This window comes from Stegodyphus dumicola, chromosome 3 (genome assembly GCF_044657685.1).
Source record: "Stegodyphus dumicola isolate Sdum_Otavi_A_Nest chromosome 3, ASM4465768v1".
Taxonomy (NCBI): Eukaryota; Metazoa; Arthropoda; class Arachnida; order Araneae; family Eresidae; genus Stegodyphus; species Stegodyphus dumicola.
The window spans coordinates 234,057,300-234,080,365 of record NC_140770.1 but is presented as its reverse complement, the minus strand read 5'-3'; the positions used below and the strand labels follow the sequence as shown (position 1 = coordinate 234,080,365).

General features: G+C 32.0%; 1 protein-coding gene across 1 annotated transcript in view; it reads left to right on the top strand.

Moving 5' to 3' along the window:
- Positions 1–23,066, top strand: part of mRpL46 (mitochondrial ribosomal protein L46) — a 57,539-nt gene that overhangs the window by 15,870 nt on the left and 18,603 nt on the right. Inside the window, exon 2 of the mRNA XM_085813915.1 lies at positions 7,612–7,822. Within this exon, the coding sequence (XP_085670041.1) occupies positions 7,612–7,822 (211 nt within the window). The remainder of the gene's footprint in view (positions 1–7,611; positions 7,823–23,066) is intronic.

The window sequence follows — 23,066 nt, the reverse complement described above, 5'->3', positions numbered from 1 at the left end:
TCATATTATAAAGTTTCATTTTGGAAACTCATTATACAATATTTTGAATCTGAAAAATAAACAAGGTATAATGCTATAAAGCACAAGCAAAAACAAAATTAGCTGTGTAATTAATTAAAAATGTCTTGTTTTTAATTTTTTCATAGTAAGAGTTTTTCCCATGTAATTGTCTCAGAATATTCAAAATTCTCAGAATGTGCATCAGTTTCTCTATAAAATTAATTTTATAATTTTTCCTTCCCCCCCCCCTTTTTTTTTTTTTCCAAAATATTTCTGGCTTTTGCTGTTGCAGAATAAGGTAGGGATAATTTTTCTGTAGGATTTTAGACATCGCAGCTTGGTGGAAAGTTTAGAAGGATTTGAAGGGAAAATTTATAGACCCATGATTCTAGAAGATTCGAGAAATATGTGACAAAATTAAAACATGTAATGGATGTATTTTACAGAAAGTTTGCAATGCACTTTTTGGGGAGCATCTGGAAGAACAATAAAACATAATATTTGAATGTTTTACTTCTGATACTAGAATCTTAACATGTTTATCTTCTCTTTATTTTCTCTACTTTTCACTATACACAAGCATGGAAAATATCAAAAATGCTTCTGATCTTATCACGTGGGCATGGATTATAGAAAGGGATTTTTTTGTTAATAAAGAAATTGAAAATGAAAAGGAAACGTGTTGAAAAAACTGAATACATAAAGAAAATTATTCTTCAAAGATATGTGCAGTTATTAATATGCAAGTTACCCATTTGTTTATGATTTCAGCCTTTACTATAATTTCCCATTTCTATTTCTTCATATGATAGAGTTATTGAGCAAGATTGAATTAAAATTGAATTATATAATCTTTGAGCACCAGTCCACATTATTAGTTTGAATTTGACTGCTCTTGTTTAATTACGTCACCGTGAGCTGTAATTGATTTTGTTAGCATCAGAACATGCCTTCATGTTCTAAGTTCTTTTTAAATAAGAGGCTTATTTAAACCTTTGTCTGATATTGTAGTTAATTTCATACATAGTGATAATATGCTTCACGTCTGTCGGGGGTTTGGGATTATTTAACTTTTACCAGATCAATTAAACTCTCATAGGTACATTGTGGAGAGGCTGACAACTTCGGTGATAAAGCACGCAGAAACTAGCGAGAGCATTGGTTTGTATATTGAGACAAATCTCTTAAGTGTTAGAAAAGATGCTTAGAGAGAAGGAAATCGGTATAAACTAGCCAAAATGTCTGGAAGGGCTTCAAATTAAAATGACAGATAAATATTTTGTTGTTACAAAACATAAATGTTTTGTAGCTTTTAATGTGTAATTATCGTAATATCATTTCAGAATATGTGTACAAATTATATATATTTTTAAATGTGAAATTTTATTAGCTTTTGGTTTTAATAGGGATTTTTTAACAAATATTGTTAAAAAATAAAATTTAATAGTGGTTACGTAAATCCATAATGACTAAGATTATCAAACTACCTAATTTAATTATTTATAACTAACTGCTTACCCTTAAAAATTATCTCTACTTATTAAAGTGAGTTATTGCCTTTCATTAATACTCACTTTGGTCACAAGATAAAATATAAAAATGTAAAAATTCAAGTAAAACTTATTCTGTGCATCTACTGAGACTTAAAGTAATACAAAACAACTTATCACCTCTGGTGCTTTAATGGCTTATTGGAACCTTGAAGTACTGGGTTTACAACCCCTGGAACTGTACATGAAGCTACGACACTAACTGCATCAAACAGAGCCTGACTTTCAACACTTGCCAATCGTTCCTACATCAGGCCTTTCAAGTTTGATCTAATCAGCTGGTCTCTCTCTAGGCAAGCAGCAGTGGTGAGAACATTCAGTCTTTTGTTATGAATCATGCTGATTATGATTTTAATGCTCATTTTAACCTATGCTGCTTGACATAAAAATCTACTTACCATTTACTAAACCTCTAGAACAAGGATGTCAAACTCGCGGCCCACAACAAATATTTTTGCGGCCCAGCCAATATATTGGCAAATAATAATATATAATATCGGCGAAGAAAAAAATGAAATGTTTACTGCTAAGTAATTAATGATAATTTGTTCAGTGTTGTTAGATTACTCACAGCGAGCTGACACACACACTACTTAAATTACAAATGCGTGCGAGTAGCTTGCATTCAGCTACCTTCGGCTTTTGGTAACCAGCCATACGCAAATGGAGGTGATCGAGATTCAATGCAAATCAAATTTGAAAGCAAAATTCATTGAAGTGGGCGTGCCTGAATTTTAAAAATATTTACCATCCAGGTTTGAAAATACTTGAAAATTCACATATGAAATTATTTCCATGTTTGGTAGCACTTATCGGTGCAAGCAGTTATTTTCAGTCATGAAAGGTAATAAGTCTCCTATTAGAAACCGTATTAATTATGCTCACCTTGGGTCATCGTTGAAAGTTATCACTGCAAACAAAATTTCTCTCGAAATAGGAAAGATAATAGCAGAGAAGAGATGTCAAGTATGAGGACGTAAACATTAAATTTTTCTTGTTCTTTTCTATATAAATATATATATATATATATGTTTATTATTGTATTATTCGAAATAAATCTACGTTTCTATGAATATTGGTTTTTTTTTTTTTTTTTTTCGGCCTGCCTAAAGTTAAACATTGTTTGTTTGGCTTAAGTGTACCTATGAGTTTGACATCCCTGCTCTAGACTGAGCAAGTATGTGACAAAATGAGACATAAAAAAAAAATTTTAGTAAAACATAACTAAAACGTCACTTATCTTCTTTCAAATGTGTCCAGTTATTTATTATAAGTGTAAAATATTTAATGCTACTTGATAAATTTAATAATATGTATTTTATTCTCAAACGTATTAATAATTATGTTAATTAAGTTATATTTATTAATAATGCATCCTGCTAACGGATCTCTTTTATTTTTAGGATGGTATTAAAAAGTGAAGTTCAGGCATAGATATAATATTTTTAGTTTAATTTATTCAGTTTCCATTTGGTCATAGGTCCTTAATTTTTTTCATTAATGCTTAAAAGTCCTTAAAATTACTTACAGCCATATGCAGTAATGTGTACGAATTTCCGTGTGCAGTAATGTGTACGAACCCTGTATATATAAAGATATTTGTTATATGGAAATCAGTTAGATATTCTATTTGCGCATTTTAATAGCTAAACTGTAGGTATAATTTGCTACTATATTATATTGGAAAATATAATTATGAATAATAAATTTATGAAGGAACTGTTTCACAATTTTATTAAAACATATTATATGTCATTATGACTCTTGTCGATAATAATTTAGCATTTATTTTAAAATCCATCTGCATATATATGTCTGTATTTTTTAGTCATGACTTATATAAATTGCAGTACAAAGTTGTAAAAAAATTACACCAGTCAATCTAAATCTTCAGAAAGTGATAAAATTTAGGAAATGATTTCCTGATTTGTCATTAAAATATCAGCAAAATAGAATGATTAATTTACACATGATAGAAAATGTAATATTTAGCTTTTCCCAGATAATGTACTTAAAGGGAAGAAATAGCTAATACAGTCAAAAGTCTTTAATTCGAACACCCATAAACCGGACCTCAAAGCTACAAAATTTTTTGCGCATGCGTCATGTTGAAGCATGCGCGTAAGACCTTTATGGCTGCAAATATGCGTGTGCGCATGCCCAAAATACGTTTACGTATGCACGTTTAATGTATAACAGACGGTATAAGCTAAGCCAAAATTATCTAATTATCTATTTCAGTTAATGTTGCAGATTGCGTTGTTCCTTAATCTTCGAATTAGATCCGGCTTATTATTTTTTGCAGACTGTTAGACCAGTTTTATAAAAGTAAGCTTGAACTTTCGATTATGTCAAATAAAATTTCCGATATATATTTACTAATATATAAAGGATCTACAAAGCGAAAGTATGTTTCTAAGTCCATTAAACAAAAAGTGGAATTGCTGCAAAAAATGGATAAAGGCATATCCTTTGTTTATCTAACCATTCCAAAATCTGTTTATCAATTTTACACTGCTCTGTGGTGGGGGGACGCCATGGCGCGCACTGAATTGGAAGTTGACCTGTCAGCACTATCCTTATCTTCAGGGCAGATGTTTTTATTTTATTTGGCTTATAATTCCTTACTAAATGTAGTATTTCATCTCTATGTACTCCGTCTTTGATATGATTTAAATCAAATTCCTCGTCATTATAATTCGCTTCCGATAGCGAAGAAAGTAAAGTAAACAAATAAATATTAAGCTTTTTTTGTTTGTTTGTTTGTTTGTCAATTTTTATACCCTTTAGATCATAATTGTTCTTTATTTCATAAATTACGGTTTTATATTTTTAATTTATAATTTCTGCATGCCATCTTACCAAATTTAAACTGATGATCTATAATCCGGAATCGCCGAAGTCCCGATGAGTCCAGATTAACGACTTTTGACTGTATTAAGTAGATTTAAAATACAGAATTTGTCTAATTAGTCTGATAATAATGTGTAATTTTAATTATACACTTAGATGCAGTTTTCTTCTAAGATGACAGGAGCAAACAAAATAATTATTATCAAATAAACTGTTGTTTCTATTTTGCAAATCATTCCAAATAACATTCATGCTTAGTTAGTTACTGAGCAACTCTTGGCCAAATGTAGAAAAATGTGTTCCTTATTACTTATTAATACAGTGAAACCTTCCCAAGACAACCAGCCAAACTTCCAGATAAATTTAAGGTAATAACTGTAGAAAGCATAATCAGTGATGATGTTTAGTACCTTTTTTTACTTATGTAACTAGAAATATTGGTCACTATCAGAGGTGGTTATTGTGACAGGTTTCACTATATAGTGATCTCAGTGTACAGTATCTACTAGTATTTCATGCTTTGAGTTAATTCCACTCTGTAGTTTTATTAAATTAAATCTGCTTTAACATTTTTGAGATTTATACTTTTGCATATGCATAATGGTTTTTCAATTAATTAATTTTAAGTCATTAAGTTTTTATAAATATGCTTAAAATTTTAAACCAATTTAATATGTAAGTACAGTCCGAAATCCGGACTCGTTGGGACTGGATTTGGGCGATTCTGGATTTGGGATTTTTCCGAATACAGTACAAAGTCTTTAATCCAGACGTCCATAATCCGAACCTCAAAGCTACAAACTTCCTGCACATGCTTATATGCGTTTACGCATGTGCATAATACCTTAACACATGTGCATAATGTATAACGGACAGTATAAGCTAGGCTAAAATTATCTAATTATTTATTTCAGTTAATGTTGCAGATTGCGTTGTTCCTTAATCTTCTAATTGTATCTGGCTTATTATTTTTTGCAGACTGTTAGAGCAATTTTATAAAAAGTAAGCTTGAACTTTCGATCATGTCAAAAAGAGTTTCCGATTCTTGTGCTGCCAAAGGATCTACAAAATGAAAGCATGTTTCAATGTAGCGCTTCCAATAGTGAAAAAAGTGACAGGTTATTGAAAACGAAAAAATTTCGATTGACAAGTTAGTCGGTATTCTCAACACAGCAATTACAGGACTTGAACAGTGGAACTGAACAAGAAATTATGTCTGTTTGTAGAATTAAAGAGAAAGTATTAGCACAAAAAACTAAGCAACTTAAACAACTTACATTGAAAGAAATGTTTAATAAAGTAAACAAATAAATATTAAGCTTTTTTTTTTTTTTTTTTTGTGTGTGTGTGTGTGTGTGTGTGTGTAAATTTTGATACCCTTTAGATCATAATTGCTCTTTATTTCTTAAATTACGGTTTCATATTTTTAATTGTATAATTTTTGCATGCCATCTTACCAGATTTAAATTGATGATCTATAATCCGGAAAAATCCCTATTCCGGAATCACCGAAGTCCCGACGAGTCCGGATTAAAGACTTTGTACTGTATTAGATTATCAATTTAAATCTGGTAAGATGGCATGCAGAAATTATACAATTAAAAATATGAAATAAAGAACAGTTATGATCTAAAGGGTATCAAAATTTCTAAAAAAAAAAAAAAAAGCTTGATATTTATTTGTTTACTTTATTAAACATTTCTTTCAATGTAAGTTGTTTAAGTTGCTTCCACAAAAAATTTTAAAAGTTCTTTTTTCTTATGTCATATACATTTGACTTTCCAATGCCATACTCCTCGCATAATTTTGAAACAGATATGCCTTTATCCATTTTTTGCAGCAATTTCACTTTTTGTTTAATGGATATCAAAGCATGATTTTGCTTTGTAGATCCTTTGGCAGCCCCAGAATTGTAAACTCTTTTCGACATAATCGAAAGTTCAAGCTTAGTTTTTATCAAATTGCCCAATAATAACAGTCTGCAAAAAATAATAAGCTGGATCAAATTAGGAGATTGGGAAACAGCGCAGTCCGCTACATTAACTGAAATACCTTAGAATCAGTAAAGATAATTTTAGTCTAGCTTTAATAGCATCTGTTATACATTATTATCTTGTATTACAAGATTGGCAACGAAAGCCAAGTTGTTACGCTAAATTTTGTCTTGCTTCTGTTGTGTACTGAATTAAGCCTGTATTAGTTTAGTTACTTACTATACCTATGTTTATTTCTTGCACATGCTTAAAACTAATCCGAGTCCTGAATAAATAAACTCCCACATATACTTAACGCTTTATCTAGGTCCGGCGCTAAATACCGCCTGATGCAGTCTCTATGGGTCCTAAATTCTGCTACAAAGCGCCTTCCTAAGTTCTAAATTTTCACCACACCTAAACTTTGCATCCCAGTGCTTTCCCTAAATCATAAAAAAACTTCTCACCTCTTAATTTTGGCCGCTCTGTGCTTCCCCAAATTCCAAAAATTTCGTCTTCCCTAAATTCTTCCATCCTGTGCCGACATATTCTGCCGCCGCTTCTGGGTTTATGGTGAATAACATATCAGTTATTCCTAATTAAAATATCACTAAATGTAATCTTTCAGCTAATGAGTTTCATTAACAAAATCTATTTTTAGCATATGAAAAGAAATTTTTGTTGAATTTTTCCTTGTCAACATTTCTTAGAGCATTTAAAAATCTGTAATTGTCACCAAGCGTTTTGTTAGCATAAAAGGTTGCCCTACTTTTGTTGTTCAATTACTAATATAAAAAAAGTTAAGACATTACTGCATGAGTTATTACTGAAGCTGTCATGATAAACATGCGGTGATGAAAGCAAAATCAGGGCGGCGTCAGGGATATAAAATAGGTGAGTGTTTGGGTTTGAGATGTATGCCAAGCAGTTACTCAGCCATGGAGCCAAATTATTAATCTCACAAATGTATGCTTACATGATTGTTTTTCCATAACGAGGTATTTTATTTTGTGCCTAAGTGAAATTAAGAATCAGAATTTTTATATGAAAATCTCCACGTTTTATTTTGGAATTAAAAATCAAATGCTTAAAGCATACAAAAAAAAATGTTTGTGGCTTTGAGGTCCGCATTTTAGATCATTCCGGATAATGAACATTCAGATTTTGGACTTTGTACTGTAATATGTTATCATTTAGCATTTTAGGGCACTCTTTCACTAAAATTTTTATTTCAGGGACATTATTCAACCCAGAATCATCAGCTATACTTTCATTAAAAAGGGGGTTTTCTCAGTGGCATCTAGTTAGTGCTGTGTGTCTGGAAAGAAAACCAGTTATTACTCAGCCTTTAACTCCATTAGAACAGAAATATTTTACATATTTGCAAGACCTGGAAGCTGAAAAAAGTTTCTTGAGTGATCATGAAAAGCGTCAAATTGAAGATCAGTAAGTCTGCTTAGTTATATTTAAAAATTTTTCTTTATAAGAATATTTCTTCATAGATTAAAAATTCATCCAATATTTTAGAGACACCAGTGTAGAGTTGGCACAGTAATCAGAAAATAAAATTTCAGTTGGTTTACAAGAATATATTAGCTGTAATAATAATAATGAAAGGTAATTTTTGATTATTTGTACCCACATGTCATTGGCTACTTTGTGGTGTAGACTCATTAGGTTTTATCAATCCTGGAATGTAAAGAAAATGTGCAGTGCCTTCACCGAGACTCGAACCCTGAACATTTCGAATACGTATCGAATATGCCTCTTGTTACACAATGAAGGCATGTAGAAAGGAGGGGTAAAATACCTTATATACCCCCTTTTAAAAGGCAGCTGAAGATTAGGGGACCCAATTACCAAATTCTGGTGGCAACAAAATATCATCCACTGCCTTTTAGTTTGGATGCCAATGTAGAGTCATTAGGTTATATCGATGCTGGAACTTGGAAAAAATATGCAATGCCTTTGCCAAGCCTCGAATCCTGAACCTGTCGAATAGATCTGTTAAGTAACTGAAGCCTATGGAATTTACAGGAATTGCAGAAGTAAACTTAATTCAAAGTTTTGTGAATGAAAGTGAATTTTCCACCTTTATATATATATATATATATATATTATATATATATATATATAATTTATATTATTATATATATATATATATATATAATAGCATAAATGTAAAATCATGTAACAACAACAAGTAATACTAAAGTAGTAAAACTATAGTGTCAAATGTTTAATGTTTAAAAGCTAATGCTAAAAAATACATTTGACACTAAAATTCTTTAGCAAAAATGTAAAATCATGTAACAACAAGTAATTTACTAAAGTAGTAAAACTATAGTGTCAAATGTATTTTTTAGCATTATCTTTTAAGCATTCCTCTTACATAATTTTTTTTTAAATTTTTTTTAAATTTATTTAATTAATTAATCAATATGCAAAATTCATGTTGTCTCTCAACTTTTTTACATATAAACATAATAATTGAAGAAACTAATAATTTCTATGAACGAAAGATGAGTGGAAATCCATCTTCATCCAAAATCAACATACTCCTGTAGATGTGCATAAAATTAGAGGATTTCTAGGATTAATTGTTCTGCTGGGAATGATTAAAAAGTTTGAGCTGAAAATATGTTTCATGATAATGAAATGATAGGGACTAGATTATCACATGTTGTCTCCTTTCCAAATCATTTATGTTATAACATTTAATCATATTTTATTATTTTTTACATATGTTTAGATATATATTTAAGGAAGTATTTTATCAAGATGAGTCAAATACTTTATTTTGTGCTTAGATTTTAATTAAAAAATTTTTCAGAATCTCATGATATTCTGCATTTATGATTATATTACTGTTACATAGTATTAGAAGAAAAATCAAAACAGTTGATAAAAAATATATTTTTAACCCCTTCGCAATGGCATGTTGCTGAACTAAAAACCCTCTGCAGATGGGTGTGTCGTACATGCCATCAGTCCCAAATGTCACTTGTAGCTGGGTGATGCACTGATGCATTGTCGCTTGCATTGTTCTTCCATATAGATGTGGCATATATGCACTTTCAAACATGCAATGTTTTTAAATCACTAGATGGTACTCCGTGTCCACTAGAGTTATCTGATTTGAATATATTCATTGTTGACCTTGTATCTGTGAAGTACTTTCTGAGTTTGGCGATTTATTTAGATATATGAGCTGACGATATAAAGTAAACAAAACTGAAGTGACACGCAGTTGGCTTCACATGATATAAACATTGAACAGTTTCTGATGCTTCAATTTTTTTTTTTTTTTTTTCCCCTATGGGAAGATTGGGAGTGGAGCTGCAGTTTTAGGAACTATTCAGTTTGCATCCTCTTTAGATAGCAGACGTAAGTTTTTTGCTCTGGGTAAGAAGGTTAAACTAATAATGCGATGTCTAAGAGAAAGAAGATTTTAACGAAAGAAGAGTATATTCGAATTATAAAGCCCATAAGTGACTATTTTGACACTGAAACCTCTTGATTTAAGTGAGAATAGCAAATTTGATACTGAAATTTTCTGAAGACTGAACTGGAAGTTTGTTTTGCTTTCACCTCACAATCCAGCAGAACAGGGGCTAGCTACTCCATCATGAGCTTGATCTGTTAAGTAATTGAAGCCTTATGAATTTGCGGGACTTGCAGAAGTAAACATAATTCAAAGTTATGTTAATGAAATTGACTTTTTCACCATTTTTTTTTTCTCGATAATCTGATGAACATAATAGTTAAAGAAACTAATAATCTGTATCAACAAAAAATAAGTGGAAATCCATCTTCATCCAAAATCAACAAATTTCCTCTAGATGGGGCTAAAATGAAGGGATTCCTATAATTAATTATTCTGCTCGTATAGAATTCTGAATAGAAAGATACTGGGATAGAAAGTTTAACCTGAAAATATGTTTCATAACTAATGAAATGATAGCGACTAGATTATCACCTAGTCTCCTTTCTGAATCATTTATGCTATAATAATTGATAATATATTTTATTATTTTTTACATATGTTTAGATATAGATTTAAGTAAGTTTTTTACAATATTTCATCAAAACGAGTCAAATATTTTATTTTGCATTTAGATTTTAATTAAAATTTTCTCAAAATCTCTTGATATTCTGTATTTATGATTATATTACTGTTAGATACTATTACATAAAAAATAAAAACAATTGTTAAAAATTTTTTAATGAATTTTTTTTATAGTTAGGCTTAGCTATGCGAAATACCCAGTCTTGCGAGATAGTACTGCTGCAACAACACACTGTTTCGAAGGTGAGTTGCACTAAACGGCATGCCATTGCATAAGAGGATTAAGTACTGTTGTATATATGGTACACCCGTCATGAAGGGGTTAAGAGAAGGATACCTAGGACTTCAGTAGAAGCATTGTTGTGTATCCTGTTAACCATACTAGGTTCTGTTATCTTTATACTATTTTGGGTAGCAATACTCTGCAGGATTCTGCCATTGTTGTTGGTGTATCTAGAGTGCTAGCTTGAACTCTTTGAGTTAACTTTCTGAAGCCGGCTGGTACAGCAGTTGTACCAGGAGAATGACTTTCTCAGATGCCAGCATTGGTACAACTGTCGTACCATCCATGCCCTCCCCATTTTAGAGAATCGTCTATCTGTAGATCTCTGGGTGGTCCATTGTCGCTGCTCAGAGTAGCCGCTGGCTACGCATTATTTCCCTCTTCTTATCAGTTGGGCTACATTTTGGCAAAAACCACGGGTTTCGTCTCGCGCCAATATACTTGAAAATCAAATAGAGGCCACCTCTTTCTCAATCTGTCTCATAATTTTAATGCTAATTTTTTTAGTACTGACTTTTGCTATGATTAAAACGTCAGCGATTTTGCACGCTCTTTAAGCTTACCATATTTAATGTTTTTTAATCATAACAAATAAAAATAGATTAATATTTTAGATTTAATGCCCTTCTAGAAAATAGGTAAACCCACTTTTATCGTTTACTTCCTCTTCATACTTATGAATAATAAGATTTTATTTTGACATTTTTTTGTGGAGTGCATAAAACTCTTAAGAACTGTTAACTCTTTAAAAGTGCTTCTATTATGTAGGCAATTTTGTCTGATTTATCAGGAGATAAATAAGGACAATTGTATGCATAATAGTTTTTGTGATTTTCATTCATTCAGTGATTGCTTTCAATTATTTTCATTGATTGTAAATTAAATTAAATCAATTTATCTTTAGAACCTCTTTTAGGATGAGATCTGCCAAAAAGTATTTAAATATCAGTAAAGCTCATGTTACTTCTAAATTGAATCAAAACATCAGTTACATTGTATAAAATTTCGGCCAGTTTTATTTGCTGAAATTCTTATACTCCTCAAGAGATAAAGGGAATTCAGACAAGTTAATAAAAAAAATCTTTAAAAAAGGTTGTTATTTTGTCTGTAATAAGGTGTATGTCAACTTACTATTAAATGTATGAAAATTAGGATTGGATTACGGAAAAGCACGCGAACACTATCTGCTTAAGGGGATGGATGCTTTCGTGTAAACCTTTTTAAGATAAAATTGCTCGCATTTACGTTCCTGATGGAAAACTCCACCTGTAATCAATCCGTTCTTCGGGTTTGATTGGATTAATTTTGTTCGCTTATTGAATTACATCAAAGCACACAACAATTACCTGTATAAGGGGAGTTATGCCTTCGCGGAGGACCTTTCTAAGAGAAGCTGGCTTGCATTTATGTTACACAAAAACCGTGAATCCAACTATTTAGCCGGGATTCAAACCCAAGCGAGCTACAAGTGTTCAGCCACCTTTACTGCTCTACTGAAGAGCCTGTAAAAATATTGATAAATTAAAAGTATTGAAATAACCGGTTTAATTTACAAACCTATATTTCTCAATCGACAGTACATAAATTACACATATGAGGGGGATTATTTGTGAATAAATAAACTGTATTGCACTTTTCTCCACTATTTCATATTACGATGGAATTATTGCATTTCAAAGTTATTTCTCATGAATTAATTTTGCTCCGTTCATGATTTTTGATATTTTCAAAGAGAAAATTCCACACTTTAAATAAAAAAATACACGAGAAGATACTTTATGCAAAATTTGGCGTAAACGGTTTTCTTAATTTTCCTTTGAAAATATTCCAGGGTAATCGTTTTCATTACTGTAAGAAATATGAAAAACAGATTTACTACATTGTGTCAACACCCAGTATGTCCTTATTCTTTTGAAAACGTGAAAGATTACTCTTTTTAAAATAAATTAGAAAATATATTACGTGCAAATAGAATATTCGTTGAAAATGAAATAGACTTCAATCTTTGGATGGTTTTAGATGAAATTTCTACCTATGAAAAGAAACTGACGTTTAATTAATTCTTCATGAACATTTAAAACTGTTCTCAAAATTCTTTTGATGATTGCATGTATAGGTCATGGATTTTTTTCTCTGCTAACATAAACAAAAGCCAATTTTACAAAGAAAAATTCTCGTTAAAGATATACCTTCTTTGCCTGATAGTCCAATGTAATATTTGTTAAAGTTAAATGATTAAACGCAACCAAATGTATCTCGGATTTTGATTTTTATATTATAATAACAAAATTATCGAGAAAAGCAGATTTAAATCTCTGTTATTGTTATGTAAAGCTTTATTATTGCTGTAAGTTCATCTCAAAATCTAATTGTATTGAATCTCATTCTAATCATCTAATGGTAATAAATATTATTATTATTATTTCATTAAATTAGTCACTACCATTATTTTATTAATGAAAATATGTTATTAAAAATCGCATTCCAGCCTGCAGACTTACAAATCTAGTCCGTTTTACTATATTTTGTTAAATTTTGTTCTCGATTTCTAATACGAAAATACGTGAATATAAATGAAGAGTGAAAACAAAGTTAAAAAATTCACAAATTATTTACGAGATTGATTAGAAATAGTGAGTGAAATATAAACATTGCATACATTTCGTTCTAAATAAATTGTGCACTGGATATGCATCCAGTACTGCATATTTATTTATGCTCTATTTATTTAAAACTTCATTTAAATGAAAGCAAAATAATCATCGAAAAAATTGCAAATCTAGCAACCCCTCTACTATGGGATGTAAGTGTCCGACAAACATGTAAATTTTACTTCATCCATGGAGGGGGACTAACGACTTTTCTCATTAGGAAAATGTCAAAGAGGGGGCAAAACTGTTTCGGATCACACTGGTCTGAAGGCTATATTATGAGAATTTCGGCCCGGTTTTAGAAGGTTAAAGTCTCTTGTAATTATTGTCAGTACTTCAGCAGATTGTGAAGGTCTTGATTTGACATAATGTTTTTAGGTGAATTGTGTACAAAGATAAATAAAAATGTTTCCTTGGCAGTACCATAAATAAGAGCTGCAGTGGCTTTAATGTGTAAGGGAATCGGTAATAAGTAATGGCTGTATTTGAGGTGATGGTTTCTGTCCGTGCTAAGTATGTTGAACCCATGTATGTAGACCATATCTCATGGTTTAAGATGAATTTTATTTAGCTTTAATACATCAGTGCTGTACTTTTTACATAGTTCTCAGTTTCACAAAGTAGCTTTTTAATGCTGTTTGTAGTAAAGAATGAAATCTTAATGTAGTGGTTCCACCATAAATAAGAGCTGCAGTGGGTCCATTGGGTAAGAGAGTTAGTAATAAGTAATGGCATGGCTGTATTTAAGGTGATTTTTAATGAGAATAGTTGTGCCAACACCTCGGTTATGGTTCCTGTCTGGGGTAGGTAGGTTGAATCCATGTAATTTGATTATGTTCCCTGATCTAAGATGAGTCTCATTTAGCATTAACACATCATTGCTGTGCTTTTTATGCAGTTTTTTCTATGATAGAGTGAGAATTTTTATATTTTATTTAGTCAGTCTATTAAGCTTTCTCCAGAAGTAGGGATTTCTTCCTCATTTGGATTTGTTTTGAGGTTTTTCTTCTTGCTTTGAATGTTTTCTATCCTGGGTCCAATTCTGTGGTCTTGGTAGGACTAAGTTTCAGAAAATCACTGTCATTGTTTTTGAGAATGGTGGGTTTGAATGATTTTTTTTTTTTTTTAACTTGTTTATTATTTTTAGGATGCATTAAACATCTTTTATATGCTGAGATATGGTCCGTACCACAGAGGATGCTTTTTCCGGACCTTGTTGTTTAGTATACTCATATTGCCAAATTGGATGGAATTGAGCACGCTTCATACACTTGTGCTTATTAAAGCACATTTGCTGGTTGTGTGCATAATGCTGGTACGTTTGACATACCACTGGGACAGGATTTGAGCAATAGGCCTACACTACAACTCTTATTAATAGAAAGTATGTGAGTTTCTAGAGGCGTTCCTCTATTCTGAAAGTTTCCACCAGGAACATGGGCAGAGAGTGACTGAGCCGTTTCTATATTTTGTTAAATACTTAGTAAAATGGAATGCTTACAGTTTTCAACTTGTCTTCAATAGTAGAAATTGCAGTATTTGACAACAGTTTCTTGATTTCTGCCTTTATAATCTTTTCAGACTTCATACTATATGTATAAAATGGCATTCCGATATTCTCTACATGTTTGTTGCCTTCCGATAATCATCTGTGTCATGAAGTTTAATGTGGAATGAATCACCTTTAAGATCTCCTATAATGAATGCCCTTTCAGTATGGTAGTTGGAAAATTTTTATTCATTCTTTTATGAAGAATTGAAATAGTAATTTCAGCTTCCACTTTGACTGTGAAAGGCAAGTCCTCTGAAGCAGCTTCAGAATTTGTTGGTTCTTGATCCAAGTCATTTCTTTGTTTAAGGCTTGAAAAGGATTTTGTCGTTGTTAGAAGATTGACTTATTCAGATTTGGTTGTGTCAATATCAGTGACACTATTTTTCAGATTTGGTTGTGTCAATATCAGTGACGCTTTGCATTTTTTATGAGTTGTTTCTTTTTCTTCTGTTTTTTGGTTTATTTTTCTAATGGTTATGTATGTAACAGCAGACATTTTCTTTATAAACTCTTAAAGTTTTCAGGATTAGTAATTCATTATCAGTCAAGGAAGTTCCGATGCCTTTATGCAAAAGTATATTAGTTTTTAAGTCTATACTGGTGACTAAAGCACATGATGCCTCATGGAGTGCATTTTCCAAATTATCCTGTGGAATATCAAATGCAGAAATCATTCATCCAGTTCCTTTGTCATCTGTATGTAAACTAGAAAGCAGCAGGCGAAGTGCAGGTTAAAAAAAAAATTTTTTTCAGGTGCCCAGCTAAGAAATGAAAGCAAAATATCATGCAGGAATTCATGCATACACAACCTTCATCTTCAACATCCCAGTCTTTTATAGTTTTCAGTACTGTTCTGTTATCAGGGGAGTGAATCCAGAAATGTCATGTATATACCGTATTTGACAGTATATAACATGTGTAACATTTGTACGAGCCAGTTTCTCTTAGAAAGTCCTCCACGAAGGCATCCCCCCCTTAGGCAGATAGCCCTCATGTGCTTTGCCATAACTCAACACGCACCTGTCCAGAGCCTGTATGTTGTCTGTAACAAACCATCACTTTATCTGAGGTGTGAGCAATTGTCCCTTTTGCAACATTTTAATATTCTATCGCAACCTGAACATCCTAACAAGCTGTGCTTAGCTGATAATGTGTGTAACACTTCATTTGAAACACGTCCATCCTGTGTGTTCGCCCTGTCATTGAGGAACTTTCCCTCTGATATGCGCCCCAAGCAGTGCAGAATTTTGAAATCCCACCTTTGGAAAATGCACAGATTCAGCTTCTTGATGTTTTCAACCATCACGTGAAGGCAAGCACTAACGACATTGTTTACAGACAACTCTTTGCTGAGCACAGGCATTAATATAGCAGTTATCTTCCACTATATACAGATGGATTCAAGTCAAATGTTCATGTTGGGATGGCATTTGTGATTGAAGATCACATAGAGGGCAGATGCTTGCACCATTCTTTCTCAGTCCTAACATCTGAACTAACTGCAATATATTATGGTCTTTCGTACATCTCAAAGCTCTGCCACAAAACGTTCATAGTTTATACAGACTTGTATAGTGCTCTTAAATCGCTGGAAGTCTTTCCCAACACTCAGAATCCTGTGGTAGTGGATGTTCTCAAGATCATATAAACTTAACGATTCGAGGCTATGAAATCCTGTACTGCTGGGTTCACGGGCGTGCGTGAATAAAGGGAAATGAGCTTGCAAATATCACAATGAAATCTGCTGTTGAGCTGTCCAGTCGCCTTATCCCTTTTAGAGACATCTGCTGTGTCAGCAAGGGAAAGCTCCGAAAAAAATGGCAGCAAATTTGGGGCTTTCAGCTTCACAACAAGTTGAGAAATGTAAAGCCTAGAATTGAACATTGGGATTTTGCTGGAAATCATAAGAAGGAAGTTCTTTTGACTCGCCTCAGAATTGGTCACACTAGAGTGACACATAACTACCTTTTGAAAGCTGAGAATGAGCCTGTTTGTTTATCTGTCCATCATATTTTAATTGAGTGTCCATGTTTTAATAGTCTTCGTCAGAAATATTTTAATAGCTGTGACTTACCTCTCGACCGTGTAATCGGAAGAGACGCTAATTGTAATTAATTTTATTATTGAAAAGAGACTGGATTTTACTGCCTAATGTAATTTGCTGTGAAGATTGTGCCTTGGATTTTAACGTGTGCTTTTACCTTGTTTTTATATGACTACATCGTCTGCATTTGGTACATTTGTCCACCTGCTTTTATTTATTGTATTTTAATTTCATTAATTTTGATCATCCCACCTTGTGTTTGGCATGTTATAATCATATTTGGTTTTGCGCCAAAAACCTCACTCTCACTCAATCACTCACTCAAATGTATGTATGAGTTCATGTATATATGTAAGCATGAATGTATGTGCATGTATACGTATACACATATATGCAGATACCAGGGTTCGTACGGTCCTTAAGAGTCCTTAAAAGTCCTTAATTTTGGTCAAAATCGGCAGAAGGTCCTTAATTTTAATCATCTGAAATTTCTGTCTGTTTTTACGACTGCCATTTTGGGTGCAAATTAGCATTTTGCAGCAATATTTTTGGCGATTCACTGACAAATATGGCTATTTTTTGAATGGGTTCATAAGTTATAATTTGTTCCTATTTGTAATATAAATAATGGTGGGATAATCGAGTTTCTGAGCAAGAAGTGAAACGTAAGCATTTCAAAATTATTTGATTTTTTTGTGATGAAGAGCTCTCAAACAACTTTCTGCTTTTTGGGATGTGAATTCTTTTATTAAACGGTTCTAAATTTGGCGATTTTAAGATCGGTTTCTATAGAAAATTTTTAATTCCGAGATCTGGGAACTTTTTGACGATTTTTTTAGAACATTCTAACATTGATAAATTTCATTAAAATAATGGTAATATATTTAAGAAATAACATTAAAATAAAGCATTTTTATTTTTCACTGTCATATTATAAATTTCCATTTTGGCCACATATTATACAATTTTTTGAATTTGAAAAATAAGCAAGGAATAATGCTATAAAGCACAGTTTACAAAACAGTTTTTAGCAAAAGTAAAATAGCTATGTAATTAATTAAAAATGTATTTTTAATTTTTTCATGGTAAGAATTTTTCCCATTTCTCAGAATGATCAGAATTCTTAGAAAATGCATCAGTTCTCTCTATAAAATTAATTTCACACTTTTTTTCTCAGATTTTTTTAAAAAACATTTCTGGCTTATTGCTGTTACAAAATTTTTATGGGTAATATTTCTTTAGGATTTTAGACATTGAAGCTTGGAAAGTTTAGAAAGATTTTAAGGCAAAATTATAGACCCACGATTCTAAAAGATTCAAAAAAACTATGATAAAGTGGAAAATGTCTCCATAGTAGTAACACGCAGTTTCTTATATTTTGGAGAACATCTGGAAGAACAATGAAAACATAATACTAGTTGAATGATTTACTTCTGATTCTAGAATTGCTGTCTTCTCTACTTTTTCTCTACTTTTCACTAGATACAAGCATGGAAAATATCAAAAGTACTTCTAATCTTAGCATATGGACAGGCATTATAGAAAGGAATTTTTTTATTAATAAAGAAATTGAAAACTGACTATTCAAAAGATTCATCTAATATGTCTTAATGCATCATACACAGACCTGGCGCTAGGCATTTTGCCACCTGACGCAGTCTCTGTGGATCCTAAATTCTGCTGCTTGGTGCCTTTCTAAATTCTGCTTCCAATGCTTACTCTAAATTCTAAAAGTTTTGCCATTTCTAGATTTTGTTGCTCAGTGTGTCCCTATATTGTAAAAATTATGCCACACAAGCTCTGTGACCAGACTTTACCATATGTATTTCATATTTCTTCTGAATGTTTGTATTACTAAATAAAATTAGCAGCTTTTTCCATACATTCTAAATGCATTTAGTCTTTTAGAATAACAGAAGTCTTTAATTAAATCCCAAAAATTTAAAGTGAAAAGGAAACATGTTGAAAAAAGAAACTAAATATGTAACGAGAAAGAAAATTATTCTTCAAAGGTATGTAGAGTTATTATATTATTATGTAAATTACCCAGTTATTTACAGTTTCAGCCTTTACTATAATTTCCCATTTTTCTGTTTTCTCACCAGAATGCAAATCACTTAGACAGTTTTAAAACTGAGATTTTTTGGAGTGTCAGATGAGTGTGTTTCTGACCTCTACTTGCTCCCTGCATTATTTCTGTCATCTCTGATAATTTGTAATTATTAGTTTTTCCATTACGGCTGCTGACATTTGAGTTTATTATGACAATAGAGTTACTGAACCAGATTAAATTGAAATTAAATTGTATAGTCTTTGACCATTAGTCCATATTTTTAGTTTGAATTCAACTCTTCTTGTTTAATTATATCACCACAAACTGTAATTGATTTTGTTAGCATAAGAACAGGCCTATATGTTCCAAGTACTTTTTAAATAAGAATTTTATTTAAACCTTTATTTAAATTTATTATCTGATTTATAGTTACTTTCAGACATAGTGATAATTTGTTTCACGTCTGTTGGGGGGTCGGACTATTTAACTTTTACCAGATCAAGTAAACCCTCATAGGTAGTACATTGTGGAGAGGTTGGCAGTTAGGAGATAAAACATGCAGAAACTAATGAGAACAAACATTGTTTTGCATATTGAGACAAATTTCTAATTGTTAGAAAACATGCTTAAGGATAAGGAAATCGATATAAATTAGCCAAAATGTCTGGGCAGGCCTTCAAATTAAAAAGACGCATAATTATTTTGTTGAGTCTTATGTTTTGTAGCTTTTAATGTGTAATTATCCTAATATTGTTTAAAAATCAATGTCATAAATAGCATGTATTTTAAACTGTGAAATTTTATGAGTTTATGATATTAATAGGGTTTTATAACAAATATTATTAAAAAATAAATTTAATTTAATAGTGGACATGTAAATCCATAATGACTATTATCTAATACCTAATTTAATTATAACTAAATGCATTCTCTTAAAAATTATCTCTCTATATTAAAGCAAGTTATTGCCTTTCGTTAACACAAGCGCCTAGACCAGGGGTCGCCAAAGTGGTCTATATAGACCCCTAGGGGTCTATCTGACCCAAGGGGTCGAATGGGGGTCTATTGGGACTCGAAGGAAAAACAGTTCTTAATGCGCAAATTACACGTATCTAACTGCGTACGTAAAAATTTTAAATATTTTTATAATTGACTTAATATTATATTCTTTATAGAAAATAAAATAATAAATCAGAAAACAATCTGCCCCTTTTTTCCCTATGGGTTTTCGTATGTATACCGTGATGTCACAACTTGACCTTGTGACCAGTTTGTAATTTGCAGAGGTGTTTGTGCTCCGGGGAAACCCGGGAATTCCGGGGATCGTTGTTCAAAAGGAAGTAGGAATAATAATGAATTATTTATTTTGATCTGGGTAATTTTGTTTGCTTTGAAAGCAGAAAACGCAAGGTCAGTGTGTGTGGTGAAAACTTTTCATTTCTTTCTCCAAAGGCAGTGATAATGCGTGAAAAGGGGGAAAAACTTCTTTTTTGTTCTTTCCGTATTGCGAGTTATGACTCATTCCCCCGGTTCTCGGACATTCTCTTCTGGATTCTTTTCGGCAAGTAGGCGCGGCAGAAAAAAAGGGGAGAGACTTCGTTCGACCAGATGTGCGATCACGTGACTCTGGGTTCAAAGGTCTTATCTCTCCTGGCATGGCGCCAATAAGTAGAGAAGGGGGATTTTTCGCCGTATTAGCTATTTGTCATTGATCGCTTCTCAACTTTTTTTCCTCCTCTGTGTAAAATTTTCGTTTCATTTATTGATGCACGTGTAAATTTTTCGTTTCGTTTATTGAAATATTTTTTTATTTATGTAGAAATAAATTAAATGTGGAGCTTTGAGGGGATTTACGGTTAAAATTGACTAATTTCGAACCCAATATAGCGAACCTTGCCAAGAAACACCAGGCACACTCATCTCATTAAGAAGTAAAAAACTGTAGCTACTTTACTTACTGTTTCTAATTTATTAAATATTTAGACTAATATATAGTTTTATTTTAATTACCTGAAAATTACCTTTGTGGGGGTCTATGGAGATTTCGAAAAATTATATAGGGGGCGATGATCAAAAAAGTTTGGCGACTCCTGGCCTAGACATTGGGTTCTCATCTATCCCAGAGCTCCACGCTCTTGGTTGCTTGCCAGACGTCACTTCGGTTTGAGAAGATGTAAATAAGTTGGGGGGGTGAAGCAAAGCTAACGTGGTTGTCAGAGTAGTATTGTGTGTGATGTTTACTATTTCAAAGTTTACTATAAGCAGTTTAATGTCTTTCCCAGAGCCGTATTATTTCATGCAGCTCTTAAATATCGTGCACCTCTTAAAACTGCTACTGCTCGGCAAAATACCAAGCTCACTCTACCATATTCCTCACTTTTTCAAAACTGGATTTAAAGGCAACAATATATCAACTACAATCTCTCTAAAGACTTTCGCTCTAGCAGGTAATTCTAAAAACATCTTTTTTACATTAGAAATAAGTTTGTGATTGTCTGTGAACAATTCATGAACCTTTTTGGCAAGGTGTACAGGAAGCATTTTAGATACATTATTTTGAGAAACAACCCTGTAAATGCCTCACCTTTTTCATATATCTGCATCATTGAGAAAAAGAATGGCATAGTTATGTTTACTTCTATTAAGGCGAAATAAATTCTATTGATGAAACTTGAGATATACTGAAACTGTTGGTTTCTTTCTACATCTGCTATCAGGAGGAATATATCCGATATTCTAGGGTGTAAGGCTTTAGTTGCAGTGTTACAATCAATTTTACCACAGCATTCTTTCATGAAAAGGAATTGCTGTCCAAAATCACACTTTGGATATCCTAAACTGCACCAATGTAAGCAGTATGTCAATATGTCCTTCTTAAAATAGATTTATAGGGAATTTATCACTTTCAAAAAATCTTTTTGGAAATGGACTTTTAACTTTCCAAAATGCCATTCAATTCAAATCATTCATGAACTACTTGTGACATGACAGGCAGCTGTAAACACTAGTAAATGTTTTGTTGTTTCATTGGCATTACACTTCCTCTTAATTGTATGTTTGTGCTATGCTACAAATTAAAATTTTTGAGCACTAAGTGGTTTTTATGGTGCTTATGTATCAATAGAAATGTTCATTCCAAATTTTGCAAAATTGGTCATTTTCCCTATCATTGAAAGCTCTTTCTTAAGCATGGCAGTATAGCACATAAGGCAAAGCAAAGAAACAAACAAAACTGAGAGAAGAAATTTTGACAGAACCTAGTCATCACTCTGGCATTCATGCTTACTAAGTTGGTCAACAATAACCTTCCTGAAAAGGAGCATTTCATCCCTTTACTTTTTTAGGTAATTTCTAATTATCACACCCCACCACCACCAAAAATTATAAATTTGTTGCCAACTTTGGAGAGAGATGTTTATTTGAGTACTTTTGTGTCTATTTTAATGATGCATCCACCGCCACCTATTTCTTTTAATATTTTTCTTTTTTTCTACAATACACACACACTCCTTCTTTTTTTTTTTTTTTTTTTTTTTTTCCCTACTGTTTGATTTCTTGCACACAGCATTGGAATCAAAATTTTAAAATAAGAAGATAAAAAAAAAGAGGTCCATAAAGCCGTTAACCCTTTGATGGGCAGCGGGACGCCTTTTTATCAGTTTTTATCTCCAAGATGACAGCTGCAAAACTCTGTTTAAAATACATATAATAATACCTTTCAGTTTCCTAAATATGTAACACATGGAGGCACTAGTAATTCATAGAAATCATGTAGGAAAAAATTCTTTGCAGGTCTAATTTTGAAGCATTTTTTAATTTCTTATGCAATTTAAATCATTTGGACAACTTTTGGTATTAGAATGAATATTTTTTATCTTGCAGATAAAAAGTATTATTTGAGTTCATATACAGTCAAAAGTCGTTAATTCGGACACCCATAATCCGGAATGATCTTTAATCCGGACCTCAAAGCTAGAAACTTTCTGCGCATACGTTGCGTTGACGCATGCGTGTAAGACGTTTACGGCTACGAATATG